Source organism: Limanda limanda, chromosome 1, assembly GCF_963576545.1.
Source record: "Limanda limanda chromosome 1, fLimLim1.1, whole genome shotgun sequence".
Taxonomy (NCBI): Eukaryota; Metazoa; Chordata; class Actinopteri; order Pleuronectiformes; family Pleuronectidae; genus Limanda; species Limanda limanda.
The window spans coordinates 16555262-16569895 of record NC_083636.1 but is presented as its reverse complement, the minus strand read 5'-3'; the positions used below and the strand labels follow the sequence as shown (position 1 = coordinate 16569895).

At 44.4% G+C, this 14634-nt stretch overlaps 1 protein-coding gene across 1 annotated transcript in view; it reads left to right on the top strand.

Annotated features, from left to right (window-relative positions):
• tmtc2a (transmembrane O-mannosyltransferase targeting cadherins 2a) overlaps nucleotides 1-13571 on the top strand; it is a 48671-nt gene extending 35100 nt beyond the window's left edge. Inside the window, exons 4-12 of the mRNA XM_061077722.1 lie at nucleotides 584-698; nucleotides 1472-1557; nucleotides 2515-2699; nucleotides 2821-2899; nucleotides 3956-4077; nucleotides 6004-6085; nucleotides 9087-9201; nucleotides 10406-10469; nucleotides 13238-13571. Of these exons, the coding sequence (XP_060933705.1) occupies nucleotides 584-698; nucleotides 1472-1557; nucleotides 2515-2699; nucleotides 2821-2899; nucleotides 3956-4077; nucleotides 6004-6085; nucleotides 9087-9201; nucleotides 10406-10469; nucleotides 13238-13435 (1046 nt within the window). The 3' untranslated portion in view covers nucleotides 13436-13571. The remainder of the gene's footprint in view (nucleotides 1-583; nucleotides 699-1471; nucleotides 1558-2514; nucleotides 2700-2820; nucleotides 2900-3955; nucleotides 4078-6003; nucleotides 6086-9086; nucleotides 9202-10405; nucleotides 10470-13237) is intronic.
• Nucleotides 13572-14634: the final 1063 nt, after the last annotated feature.

Here is a 14634-nt window from a genome sequence, read left to right as displayed (position 1 = left end):
TCTCTGCTTGAAGATCTGCACCACAGCTCAGCCCACTGACTTTGATAGAGTCATTTAAAGGAGACCTGTTGAGCTTTTCCACATTTTCCGTCTTATATATAATGTTACAATGTCAGGTGTCCATATTAACCGTGGACAAAGTTTTATACATTCAAGCAAAACTGATCCCTGTGAGACAAAAGCTTGAACTCTCACTCCCCAGCGTACAAAAACAGTAAATAGTGCAGGTTTATTATTCAGTATAACATTATACCATCAACGATAGCTTTTGTATTTCCTGACTGCAGATGTTTTCAATCCAGTCTGCATTTTAGCCATAGACTGTAAATAATGATGGACGACATAACAGCTCCCAAAAGTAAAGCCAAAGAGTCTTGATCGCCACCTGGTGGCTGGCTGCAGTATGGGTTGTAATCCCATATTTTAGAACATAATATATATATTGAAACTAGGCAGTATAGCCATGCACATGAGTTCATAATGATGACCTTTTATTTAAATAACAGGCTGCTGTTGTTTGTTTTACACCAAAATTCTGTTTCTCCTCTGAAAGTCTAACTTTTGTCTGACTCCTCTCCTGCAGCCTGGGGAAACTTGGGAAACGTCCTGAAGAACCAGGGCAAGATGGTGGAGGCGGAGGAGGCGTACAGGAACGCTCTGCACTACCGAGGGAACATGGCCGACATGCTGTACAACCTGTGAGTGTCTAAGATGCCGCTTCGCCTCCTTCTTGCTCGAAACCGAAAGAGCTCTGATCCCTCCCATCCATCAACTCCAGATCGCAGAGGCAGAAACAAGAAAGGGCGGGAATAAATAGACGACGAGGAATCAAGTGGCAGGCGGCAAAAACTTGGATGAAGGCAAACACTAAAATAGATCTGAGGAGCAAGTGTGCGAGGAGTGATGCAAGAGCGTGACAAGGGGAAAATAACTCCTGTGTGTGTCCCCGGTGGCTCTTTGTACCTTCTGCCGTTGATTTGATTAGTCTTGGTTTGCCGGGCCTGTTGGGGGAAAGCAGAGCCTGCTTCCAATCCTGAGTCGCGAGGTGTCAAACCCTCGCATCGGACCCGTGTCCCCCCCCCCGGCCCTCTCTCACGCTGACATTGTTTTTTCTCTCCCCCACTCCTCCGCTCCCTCTCAAGTTACGGGTTGTCAGGAAGCTGGCAGAGCAACACAGAGCGAAGGGGAAACCAAACGACGGTGTTTTTCGCATTCTTTAAAACAGAGGCTCTATTTGAACATGATGGATGGTTGGGTATGTTCGGGGTATGCGCTGGTATTCTCGGTTAAAGGATACTGTGTTTTTCCATTTCTTAGCTTTCACCCTAAATCCCCCTCGTCGCTTTGATGTGCTGTGATGTCGGTCAACGCTTCCTTTACTTTTACAGATTTTAATATGGAAAGACACATCCCCTGTTGTGTAGATTGTGGTGTTTCTCACATTTTTTGTGTGTGTTTCTTTCTATATCAGAGGTTTGCTGCTGCAGGAGAACGAGCGCTCTGCTGAGGCGCTGCATTATTACAAACTGGCCATTGGGAGTCGACCGACACTGGCATGTAAGTCAACTCGCTTTGTAGTCGAGTCAGCGATTAGATGCGCACGTTACGGCTGCTGTCCTCGTTTGGATTGATCACATTTGAGCTGATGATCGTTTATTGGATCACCATCAGGCTTCACTCTCTATGCTAATGTAGGCGTCCTTTTGACACGTGGCCGTTTCAGAGGGCCACACTCAGGCCATTTCAGCTCGATGGGCCAATGATGAGACTCAATCTCACGCTCGAGCGCTCACATGCGCGATCAGCGCCCGTCATCTACTTTGCCAAGGACAGTTGTGCATGGGAGAGAGGACAGGTTGATAACTTATCTTTAATGCCCCCTTAGCTTAATATCTTTTTGCCTCATTTATTTTGATTGCTTATACTTTTCTCATGGTAATTTGATCTGCCTCTGACCTCTGTCCTGCCTCTTTTGGACTTTAAATATCTTTAAGTTCCTCCAAATCGTACCAATCTTCTCAAATACTTGTTTTGACAAGTTTTATTATGGATATACTGATATAAATCGAGATATAAATAAAACTTGAATGGCACTGAGTTTATTGCATACCTTCACCAAATTCAAACAAGCTGCTCTCCTCTAAACAAGTCTGATTGTTTTTTATCTCAATCCATGAATGATTCCCTGGAAATTGGTAAAAATTATGAGAAAGTGAGTAAAAAATGATCATGGATCCACATCCTTGGGTCACTCCCACCCCTACACCAAAATTCATGGAAATCGGTTTAGTGGTTTTTGCAAAATCCTTCTAACTTAGAAACAAACGCAGGCAAAAACATAACCACCTCCGTAGATAGAAATGTGAGATGTACATGAATCCAGTCAAAAATTACACATGCTGACAAACCTGTATCAGCGACAGAAAGTTGTGGACTAGTCGTTCTAGATCTGTGAGTGACGGGAGGTTGTGACACTGCGTATCACCCCCCCCCCCCCCCCCCTCTCTCCCTTAGCGGCGTATTTGAACACGGGAATCATCCTGATGAACCAGGGCAACCTGGAAGAGTCCAAACGCACCTTCCTCACTTGTGCCGAAATCCCTGACGAGAACTTGAAGGACCCGCACGCCCACAAGAGCTCCGTCACCAGCTGCCTGTACAACCTGGGGAAGCTGCTGCACGAGCAGGGCCAGCAGGAGGTCAGTGTCTCTCGTGAGTTAGAAGGACCGGAGGAGGACTAGAATGTGCCTGTATTCTTCCGATTCAAACCCAAAACTAGATTTGCTAATTTAACTTTCTTTTATTTTTGCTCCACTACAGGAGGCTCTGTCTGTTTATAGGGAAGCGGTGCAGAAAATGCCCAAACAGTTTGCACCACACAGCCTTTTTAACATGATGGGTAAGTTACTGTTGGAGTCTGTTTCACCCTGAATCTTTATTTAAAACACACCAGCTGCAATAAGAGGGTAAAAAGTTCATTACTTTGTTTTAATGTGTTTTGATGATGTAACACATCCATATGGCTATTATAATATTATTCATTTTTGATTGTTTGCGATGCAAGATAAATAAACAGTTTACTCCTGGGTCAAGTTCGGCTTCAGTGAGGAATCTCACATGTTTCCCTTTTGGATCTTGCTCTTCCATTAAATCCATTTAACAAATTGACATCAAACTTGTTGCCAAACAAAACCTTCCGACGACTCCAACCACCTGTCGAGTTTCAGGACTGTGGCTCGTGAATGCGTGGATGGACTTTGTGTCCTCTTGAAACTAATCCATGTAATAAACCACGTCAGTCTCCTTGTTATTGTAACACTAATTACATTATGAGAAGCTCGTCCTGACGGCAGAGCTGAGACTCAAGGGGGGGGGGGGGGGACGAGAGCAGGAAGTGTGATCGGTCAGATGGAGACAGGGCAGGGTTTCTGTTAACGTGACGTCAGTTCCCCCTGATTGTTTTCATCAAGATCCATGAATTATTCTCAGGGGAATTTTGAATATTGCCTCATAATGTAAAAAAAAAGTGTGGGGGGGGGGGGAGGTGGATCCGCACCAAATCGGCTCTTTCCTGACCGGCAACACATCTTTCCACCAAGTTTCGTGGAAATCCAATAAGTACTTTTTACATAACTGCTAACTAACAGACAGACGAACAAATGCAGACAAATTCCTAATATCCTTGGCGCAGGTCAGTGGAACACATACCACTGATAACAGTGATTCAATCAAGACTTTTAATTTAGCCAAAAACAATGAATATCAGGGAAGCATGATCTCATTTGTGGAAGAACAAATTTCTCATCAAGATCCATGAATTATTCTCTGGGAAATTGCTGAAAATGGTAAAAAGAACATCTGATTAAAACAGTGTTAAAGAAAATTATTTTTTTGTTATTTTTTGCGTAATCCCATGACCAAAAAAATGTGACCTCTGGTGTGTGACGTGTTTCAGGAGAGGCCTACATGAGGCTGAACAGGCTGGAGAAAGCAGGCCACTGGTACAGGGAGTCCCTCAGGGCCAAGCCTGACCATATCCCCGCCCACCTCACCTACGGCAAACTCCTGTCCATCATTGTAAGTCAGATAACACACACACACACACACACACACACACACACACACACACACACACACACACACACACACACACACACACACACACACACACACACACCCTTAGGAAGACGAAGCATTGTCTCCCTAACGGCTGCAGCGGTTAACTACCTGGCTGAGTTTAATTAAATGGGACGTGAGGTGGCTGAGCGCTGTGATGAATAATGCATATTCAGTGACTTATGGGACATTGCAGAAAGGCAAATCTCCTCCTATTGATTCCTCGGCAGAGCCTGGAGAAGTGTGATAATTCTTATGAGGCGTGACCGTCTGACTGTGAAAGGTGCATGACAAACACACGCTCTCCTCTCATCGGACGTCAAGCGGAATCATAATCCATTTAAGGAATTGAGTGTTTTACCTCTAGCATCCGTGGCCACAATACCTGCTTTCAGACATGCATTGAAATCAAGGCCTCTTCCTGACATTGTTCCGGGGAGCTGCACGAGACAACGCAAATGTCAGTTGTTCTGAACATTTTCCTGTTGTTCTGCCAGTCCACTGGTAAAATGTCGGCAATTGCGAAAAATTGAGCAGGGAAATGTCGTGCTGATGACGTTTCTAACACTCGGCGAGCACAAAACTGGAAAAATACAGATATCTCGGGATGAAAGAGAGGTGTAGTACACATTGAAAGTTTCAGGACATTTGCCTGTTGTGACTACGTCTGACCCCAAAAATCTCCTGCTGCCTTCTTCATATGTGGAAAGTCCAAATGCTCTTACGTGGATGACCTTGAATTGGGCCTGATCCAGGACTGATGCCAAAGAGCTTAAAGAAAAAACAGGTATTGGAGCTTCTGATGTCTGAAGGTCGCAGACACGGGGAGTTTGTCTGGTGTAGATGTCTCTCTGTGATTGGACGACTTCCAGATTAGTTGTCTATCCCTCGCTCTGTGTATCTGTATTTATACGAGAGCGTTGGTGAACTTCAAGGACGCAGAAGTTTTCTCAGGCTCTTCCAGAAGGCCACCTTACACTCGCGCTGTTTTTTTTTATATCTGCAGACAAAACTCCTGCTTCCTCTCCTCACACCCTCTCCTCCGTCCCACAAAAGCACAAACACATTTATGGGACAACAGATGTGTTCACAGCTGAGTCAAGTTTCCACGCTGGAGCCGAGCTGCGTGCCCCCCCGCGACCTCTGCGGAGAGGTTTGACCCCTTTCCTTCCACAGCCTCGGGGACCGAGCGAAGACACGACCCACGTGCTGCGCCCTTTCGCTCTGACGCACACGCAGCTGCAGACCCTTACGGGCTTAAGGGCTTCGTTCTGATCATTTCCTCTCTTTGTTTGAAAGATTTGAAGATACAAACACATGCACACCTAGAGCACAGGTTCAGATCAGAGTCACCCGGTGTGGCCGGACATCTGCTGCGCTCCCTCAGGCCCGGGGCTCCGGATCCACGCCGGCCCCTGACTCTCGCACACAGACCCCCCCCCCCCTCCGCTACTACAACAGGTTTTAGGGAACAGGAGATCGGACGGACCCTGGACAACGGGCCAGTGGACCGGCTTATAATGCAATTACTCTGCTTCCTTATTGAATCACTTCATCAGCTGGATTTTTGGCCGTCCTGTCAGAGTCAATCCACGATACTAGACGTGGGGAGGCAAGGTCAAACTGAAGCCTCATGCTGTGGTTTACCCCCAACGTGTTTTTCCCAGAATCTCTGAGCCTTTTTCTTATGTACGACAACAAATCAGCTTTGACCCGCCCCTCTTTCTTTTTAAAGTGGATCCATATCACATTACGGAGGCTTGAGTCCTCGTGCAGCAGCCGGGGGTTCGGGTCCGAACTCTGACATTTGCTACATGTCTTCCCTCAATCTCTCTTCCCATTGTAAAATCCCAAGTACAAACAATTATTTCCATCTTTTTTCTTTAGGGGCAGAAGACAGAAGCAGAGAAGTATTTCCTGAGAGCGATTCAACTGGACCCGACAAAGGGAACCTGCTACATGCACTATGGTGAGAACCATTTACTACCAGACACCGTAAAGCCTTCATGTCTCCTGTGGTTGACAGAGTAAAGAAAATATAAATTTGAAGCAAAATCCTACTTTTCTACTAAAACATGTGTGGTGCAGCTCTGACAGGCTTAACTTTGATAATCAGGCTTCGCCGCAGTAAGCTTTGGTCAGGATCAGAATTCGACAGAGGTCTTTACAGTCTTATCCTCCAAAACTTGAGGGACAGACACACACACACACACACACACACACACAGTCATTAATAAATACATCAGGTTCTCTTACAACTCATCTTATAAGCTACCCCGATCCAAGCGTGTTGCTTACAGGACTTAATAGTAAATCTTTAGCCATTAATATTTACATGGATCTGTCCAGGTGCAGCTGCAGCGACACGCATTGCAGCCGCAGTGCATTGTGGGAAGGGATGTTCTCCTCTCATTTCTTTAAGGATGGTCCAGTGTTCAGTTTGCTAAAGGAGATAAGTGATCTCCTCTACTTATCATTTAAATAATTCAAACATCTCTAATTGGGGTGGCCGAGCTGAGATTCTTCTAGGTCATTTCACTCAGTTAGGAACCTTCCTGAGCAAAATCAACTATTCAAATGCAGCCCAGTAACAACAGCCACACAAGTTTAACCAAAAAATAGCTAGAGACAATTTCATTCATCAAACAAGGTCCAGCAGTCCCCCAGACCAAATACACTTACATTGATATCAGGCCCCTAAACATGACAGATTTGATTTCATCAAGATTCACAAGTTATTCTCTGAGAAAAACTGAGGAAATGCAAGAGTTTTGGATGAGAAGCACTCTGGCATGTTTTGGTAGAAAAGTAGGAAATTAATTCAAATTGCTCTGTCAACCACAGGAGACATTTGAAGAAAGAGTCATCTGTATTTTTCTCCCAATGTTAAAAAAAAGAATCTGCCACCTGATCTTGATCCACACCGGAAATTTAAATTCATAAATTTTGACCCATACCACATCCTTCCACCAAGTTTCGATGAATAAGGTGAAAGTGTGACTTCCGATATTAAGAGACATCAGTTTGCAATAACAAAAGATGTGTGTTCATAGTTATTTACATAGAAAAAAAGTTTGTTATCTTATTATTTACAATAAATGAACGGTTATGTTTATGTTTGAACTATAAAATAGCATTTAGTTTGAATTTAAAGTGTTGAATCATTGCCAATTTAAATAAAATACATTGTTTTCTGATATATCGTTATTGGAAAACGTGTACTCCTGAATATTTGTATTGGCCACTTAAAAATCCATATCAGTTGGGCTCTTTCAAAATACAGTCAAATTGACATTTAACCTGATGAGGATTTTGCAATGAAACAAAAGGTCGTAATCATTTTTGAAGAGTCGACTCCTTCACTGTTTATATTTCCAAAAATTAATTATGTTAACTCCCCTGCCCTTTGACTTAGTGTTGTGGGGGCTGGGAGTGTGAGGCCTCACAGATTGTGCAAACACACATAACAAACAGACATGTAGTGTGCTGTGTTTGTCTGAGGGAGGAGACACCGTTTACCATTTGTAACACGGAGGGAAACATGATAACGCCGTCCTCCTGCCGTGTTGTTAATACTGAATTTCATATCAGTGCGGAGGAAGACGCTTGTTGCCGCTGCATGTCGCTATCTCCGAGATATTCATAGGAAATGAAAGCTGCCCCGTCTCGCTGAAAGCTCCATTGTGCGCCGTCCCGTTTCTCCCCATTCCGTATCTCGCTCCGTTCCTGCGGGTGCTTTCTCTGCGCTGCCGTATCTCTGGGGTTTGGGTTTAATCTGGGGGTGCGTTTGCTGTCTTTGGACCAAGCTGCTTCCCCTTCTTACCGCCTGTTTTCTCTTTTTTTAGCCATTATTTTGTAGCTTCTTGCTACAGGTGATGTTTATTTGGTTTGGTCCTTCGCCTTTTTATCTCAGATCTCGCTGCATTAGTTAACCTGGGTTCACTGGATGAGCTCCGCGTTTGAGAGTGTAAGGAGCGATGGTATCTGTCCACATAATAACAAGGCGGACACACAAACAAACACGCACACATATGAGGAAGTGAGGACACGGAGGGTGATTGCTACGGCAAGGCCCGTTTCCTGCCATTGTTCACAGCAACGCGTTTAATTCAAACAGACCTGATTCTAAATAGTTGTTTTCAAAGCTTTCAGCAAACGGACGCACATCTCAATGAACCTTCCCCTCTTCCTACACTTAGTAACATCTGCGGCCGTGACTGAGGCAGGCGCTCGTATAGGTGCTGCGCCAGGTGGCCAGACGCCCTCAGGAAAACACACAAAATACCTCCCGTTGTGTTGGCGTCGAGCAAAAACAACCAACCTTCATCTCGTTCGCCGCCACGTTCCTCCCTCGCTTTCTTTGCATTTGCTGTGGCGCTCGTGTCTTTCACCGCCTCCATTCATCATCCTTTGTTTCCCCGTCGGTCTCCATCTTCACCTGTCACTGCTTCATTCACCGTCTTTCTTGCTCTGTCAATTCCACTTCTAACAGTTTGCCACAACACAACGTCAGATCCTGCACAGTAGTGGACGTAGAGTGGAGCTGCAGTATTGAGGTCCCACCGACAGACAAGCTCGACCAATCGGGAATCAGTCTCAGTCAGTTTTTTAAACCTCCGTTTTTAAAGCATCAAACTAATTAATAAAAACCAAACTTAACAGAATTTGAAAACTACAACAAACGTCAGTTTTTTTTATTTGTTTACCGTAGACAACATTTTAGCTCGTCCATGACCAATCTGCTAACATGGAGGAGTTGAGGTGTATGTACTGTAGCCAGCCACAAGGGGGCCATCCACGTGGTTTGGCTTCACTTTTGGGAAGCTGTCATGTCGGCCATCTTTATATACAGTCTAGGTCTAATACTGAGATATTTCAGTCTTCACCGAAAGTCAAGTAACTAGCAAAAAAAGAAACAGAAACTCTTCATGCTGTTAAGATTAAGACCTTCTTCTGCACCCCCCTTGCAGGTCAGTTTCTACTGGAGCAGTCCCGTGTTGGCGAGGCCGCCCAGATGGCAGAGAGAGCGGCGGAGCTGGACAACTCCGAGTTTGATGTGGTCTTCAGTGCTGCTCACATGCTCAGGTTAGTTACACTTACAAATGGAGTTTCCCCCCCACTGGAAAAAAGCAAACGGTTCGGAAAATTGAATAAACGTCTCTTTTTTTTTCTTCGAGAAATGAGGTTGTTGAAAGCAAAACGTTTGCTGCTGTGCTGCTTCACCATTTGTGGGTTTACTCTGTACCACTGCCATTAAGTAAACAGCTTTGATATATAAGTTATACCAGCGTGAGGGTAGAGTATAGTAAACCTCCTCTCTATGGATGGAAATAACTGCCATAAAGCTATTATGTATTACATGTATAAACAGCCCTGCAGTTTCAGTCCATCATGGTGCTGTTTCAGTCCAGGGCTTGTAAAGAAGCCACTGGAGAATTCCCCCTTAAAGTTTGGCAAGCACGTGCACACACACAGCGCACGAGTCTTAAAAAGGTGTCAAAAAGAGAGTGGGAACGTCCTTTACTCGCAGCAGCTGAAGGAATCACTGGAGCAACGTGCCTCGATTCCTTTTCGCTCCACATATCTGGAAAAGTCATTACTGCTCTCAAGCCTCCACCATAAAAGCAACACCACAGAGGATTTGTAAAAAAAAAAAGTTTAAAGTCTCAGGCTTTGGCCGAAGTTGTCTTTTGGACACGTCAGAGTAAATCTAAAGGACAGATCATTCTGCTGTGTTCGAGTACGATTGGATATTGACACTGAAGCTACTTTTAGACCCGTGTTTTTTCCAGAGGGGCTGAATGTGTGAACGCAAACGTCCGAGTCAGCTGCTCCAGATATTTTTCAGCTTCTGAATTCACTGTGTAATGTCATTGGCTGCATTTAAAGTTAAAGCTGCTGATAAAAGTAAGCTATGAATCTTATTGGTTGTTTTACACATTTTTAAACTGATAACTCATAATTAGGAAGATAACAGGTTTTCATAGACATCATGCAAATAGAAATGGTGGCTTATTACTTTACTACACGAAACCAAGGAAGGTCACTTAAAGATGATGACTATGAAAGTCTGGCTCATTCGCTCCTTGCATAAAATCATATATATATATATAAGGAGAAGATTAACTGTTGCTTAATGTGGTGAAACGATGCCGCCAAATCAGAAATGTATGACACAGCTACTGAAGCTACTCATTAAAGAAACTACTCGCTTGACACAGATACTCATTTATGTTGTGTGAGTATCTGTGTTTGTATTAATTCTCCCACTGTTCTTCTCTCTCCTTAGACAGGCGAGTCTCAATGAGGCCGCGGAGAAACAGTACGAGCGCGCCGCCAGCCTCAGACCAGACGTAAGTATCGGGGTTGGTTGGCCTGTTAGCATTTCTCACGGAAACCTGCATTATAAATTCAATTTACAACACACGGCGTATTACCCATCATCCTGACATCAGGCTGTAGCACTGTCATGGCACTGTTGATCCTGGCAAACAGAAAATGGAAACTGTGCATAGGTTGTATCAAAGTGCTTCCTGAAGAGAAACGACTCCAGAGTTTCCTGCCGTCTGATCTGGAATTCACCGAGCCCACTGTTGACCATCGCGCCGCGGTGAAACAGACGGAGCCGTGTGTGCCGTATCGTGTCTCTGGAAGTCAACAGATGCGGCCGAGGAAGTCGGGGGCCGCTGTATCATATTTCTTCCTCATGCGAATCACTCATTTTGAAAGGGAAAGGGCTGCGTGGACCAGTCTGGGAGCGGTAATTTAGAGTCACAGAATCCTCTGTGTTTTCAGACCAGGCTGAGGAGCAGCTTCCTGCGCTCATTTGTCATGTCGGCAAGAGAGGTTCAGAGTTTCCTCCTCATGCCCTGCACTAGAGGAACCAGTGTTATGTTGCCTCACCCTGTAAGTGCAGTGGGGTTTTTTGGGGGTCTGGTTTAACTCCACAGTCCGATCAGACAAACTCAAGCTACCCCACATATCATTATCCAATTGTGTTCATTTAAATTAGTTTCAAACTGTTATTAACCCGAGCAGTGCAGAACCTGTTCTAAACCTGCCTGGTTGCTTGTCCTGATGCTCAGGAGCTACTTCACATTTATTCCTCCTCAGATCTAAATAAATTGTCACTTTTTTAGCTCTATGGTCAAGTTAGAAAACTCTGGGTTCATCCTACCTGGTTTATCTGCAGTCAATATAGTCAACATGTACAACAAGACAAATTTGCCACATTTTTATTTATTTTGAATGTACCATGTTTTCAAATCGCACTAAACTCGGTCTATAGAATTTAGCCACTTATTCGAGACTTTCAGCGTTTCACTTTCAGTCACATGCATGTGTCTTTGTATTTTCTCCAAATGAACGGAGCTACTCAACAATTTTTTTTCACACACGATAATACATTTTAATTATGAAACCAATGTCCTTATATTTAACTTTGCAGAAGTCTGTCATCATTTAGCATTCAGACCCTCAGATGGTTTCTCTTATCATTAGCGTCTCTTGTCTTTAAGGCCCCCCCCCCCTACGCCTGCTTAGTGAATGAAAGCCTCTCAAATATCAACTTAATCCAGCAGCTTTCAGGTGATGAAAGATTCTGCACCCGTCACGCATGCTCAGAAAAGCAATAATCATGTGCTTCTCGAGAAAATATTTCATTTTACACACACACAGGGTGAAATGCTTTATTTGCAACGCTCACATAGAGGCTGATCCCTCGTATAGTGCTGAGCTGGGAGCAGAATAGAAAGTGTTTACTCATTGTGGAGAATGAGTGAACAGTTTCTATTCCTGGGAATAAAACAAACGATTATATGATGAGCTCAAGATTTGAATCCTGGTTGATTTGGCTACACCTGCGGTTACCGTGGCAACAGCAAGGACGGTGTCTTAAAATGTGTTCCAACAGCGCAACAGAGCGTCCTAAAAAACCCAAAACGTCTAATACTCACTGTGGCTGCTCCCTAATTTTCCATTTCTCCCTGAATTCAATGCAGGTATCTTGTTTTGTAAAGCTTTTCCCAAAATAATTCCCATATTTAACTTTCTGCAAATGAAGAGTTTACATCCGTTTCATCACTCTGAGGTTTTATTACAGCGAGAGAGACTCAACTTCAGAGGGAAACTGTCTTCATGAAATCAGAGAGAAAGAAAACGAACGACAAACCTATAGCTGCTTTCTTATCTACTCAGAACACGTGTGAACACAGCTCCCTGATCCCCTTCACTGTGATTCAGCCCAGATTGTATATTGCTCTTCACCCAGTTGTTTGAAAAGAAGAATGGGAACGTCATTCACCTGGCTTTGTGTGTCTCTACCGCTCATAGAGCTCTGCAGTGGGAAGAAGGAATAAAAGCAGATGAAGTAGCATGCAACACATTCTTAATACAGTCGTGTGTTGCACTAGGTGAGAAGAAGGAGCGATGGAGCTGAGCTGCAGCTCCTCTCACTCTGACTCTGACTGCGTTCATTCATTACGTCTCCAGCCTCTTCTGGACGTATTCCAAACGAGCCCCCGAGCCGCTGCCAAAGAGACGTCTTTTAATGCTGCTTTAGACGTGGAATGTGGTCGAGCGAACTCTCAGGGTTAAGAGGAGATGAACGCTCGGGTTTTTGCGGAGAAATCTGTGAACTAGTTGCCAAGCTGCTAACCGTATGTCATGCATGTGAGGACGCAGGCCCGGGAACGAGGCCAGGCCGGTGGGAGGGGGGGGGGGGGGGGGTAGGGATGAGGTGCAGATGACTTTTTTGAGGGGGATGAGATTTGGGTGTGTTTGTTAGTTATGGCTCACTGGGAATCAGATCTGTGACCTGGATTTTGCAGCTTGTCATCGCTGGTACACTATTCCAGGCCAGATGGTGTTTTTTTATTAAAGAGGGCTCAAAGAAACACACCTCGAAATGTTTATTCACATCGATAAACACTTCACACTCACCCACGCACAATCTGTGGCTTCCTCTTTGTTCACTGCAGAGCTGAGTGCACGGTTGCTACTATAGTGAGATTGTGATGAGGCGGAAATGAACGCAAATTGGATTTTCAAGTTTGACATTGTTGCCACAAAACACCTCATCTCCTTCCTCACCACGTCTGTACTGTTTCCCCCCCTCTCTCAGTACCCGGCCGCTCTGATGAACCTCGGCGCCATCCTCCACCTGAACGGCAAGCTTCCCGAAGCGGAGGCCAACTACCTGCGTGCGCTCCAGCTCAAACCCGATGACATCATCACCCAGTCCAACCTGCGCAAGCTGTGGAACATCATGGACAGGCAGGGGCTGAGGACTAAGCTCGGGACGCAGAAGGGCGACCCATGAATTTGAGGGAGCTGCTGCACTGTTTCGTAAACGATGACGTGGAGTGTCCTGCAAGAGGCTGAATCAGGACGGGATGAAGGACAGGATTCGTGGGATGTGACGCCTGTCGGAATTCAAGAGGCAGGCTCGTGCGTCGGCTCAAACTACTAAAACTAATGTCCTCTTTTGTACAAATTTTATAATGTTCTGCTTAGTTGTTCAATTAAATAATGAACTCAAAGTCCAAAAAAAGAGAAATACCTTGAGATCAAAGGTCTCAAACATGAGCTGATAATTATTCTTCCATGATAATTAAAATCCTGGGACTGTTCTCGAGCACTTAATTTGAGTGAGGATGTAGCAAAAGTATTTAAATCACTTCCACAGAGTGGGTTTGGAAGTTGTTGGCACTGACGGATGAATGACGATCATACGCTGGTTCGTCTTTAAGGGGAACTCCTCTGAATTTCACATTCACATTTGCACATCAAAGTCTGCTAATAGATTTTGGGAAAACCATCTACGTACTTGAAGTAAAAAAGTATAAAGGCTTTTGTGGTTCCAGACGGAGTTGTACCAAATCCTCAAGCGATCTGTGAATCTGACGTCGGCAGCGCGCTCTTTATCTTGCAGCTTAAGGCTACGTTAGCCATTGTTAGCATGACACAGATGAATATCGTACAGAGCTGTCGGGGTTCTGAGGTGCATTATGGGCAATGTAGGCGCCAGGTATTGAAAAAGTAAGACGAATATTTTCTTTTTGCTGAACTGTCAATTGTGAGGCTGACAACATCAAAGGAGTGAAATCGGTGGATGAAAGAATTTCAAAATAAAACCTCTGACTAATTTCTCTCAGGGTGATCGAGCCTTGAACCTTTCCCTCTTAACGCAGCGAATACTTAGCATTCAAATCGTGCCAGACTTCTTCAGGTACTTCCCTCTAACAACACTGCTCTATTGTACACACAGTAAAATAACTCATCTGAAGATGTGTTTGCACCACGCGCATATCAAAAGCTTATGACTGTAAAAATGAAAAAATAAAATAATAAGGATTGTTAATAAAAATTCCTCCTCGGTGCCAAATCTTATCCTGAGTCTTTTACGCCTCTCGTGCCAAGCAAAGAACTGTCGTCACTTGTGTTGTTGTGTCGAACGAAGATGTTTAATTTCATGTGATTCAATTTAATTTATTAATATGTGTTATTTTATGTGTAAGA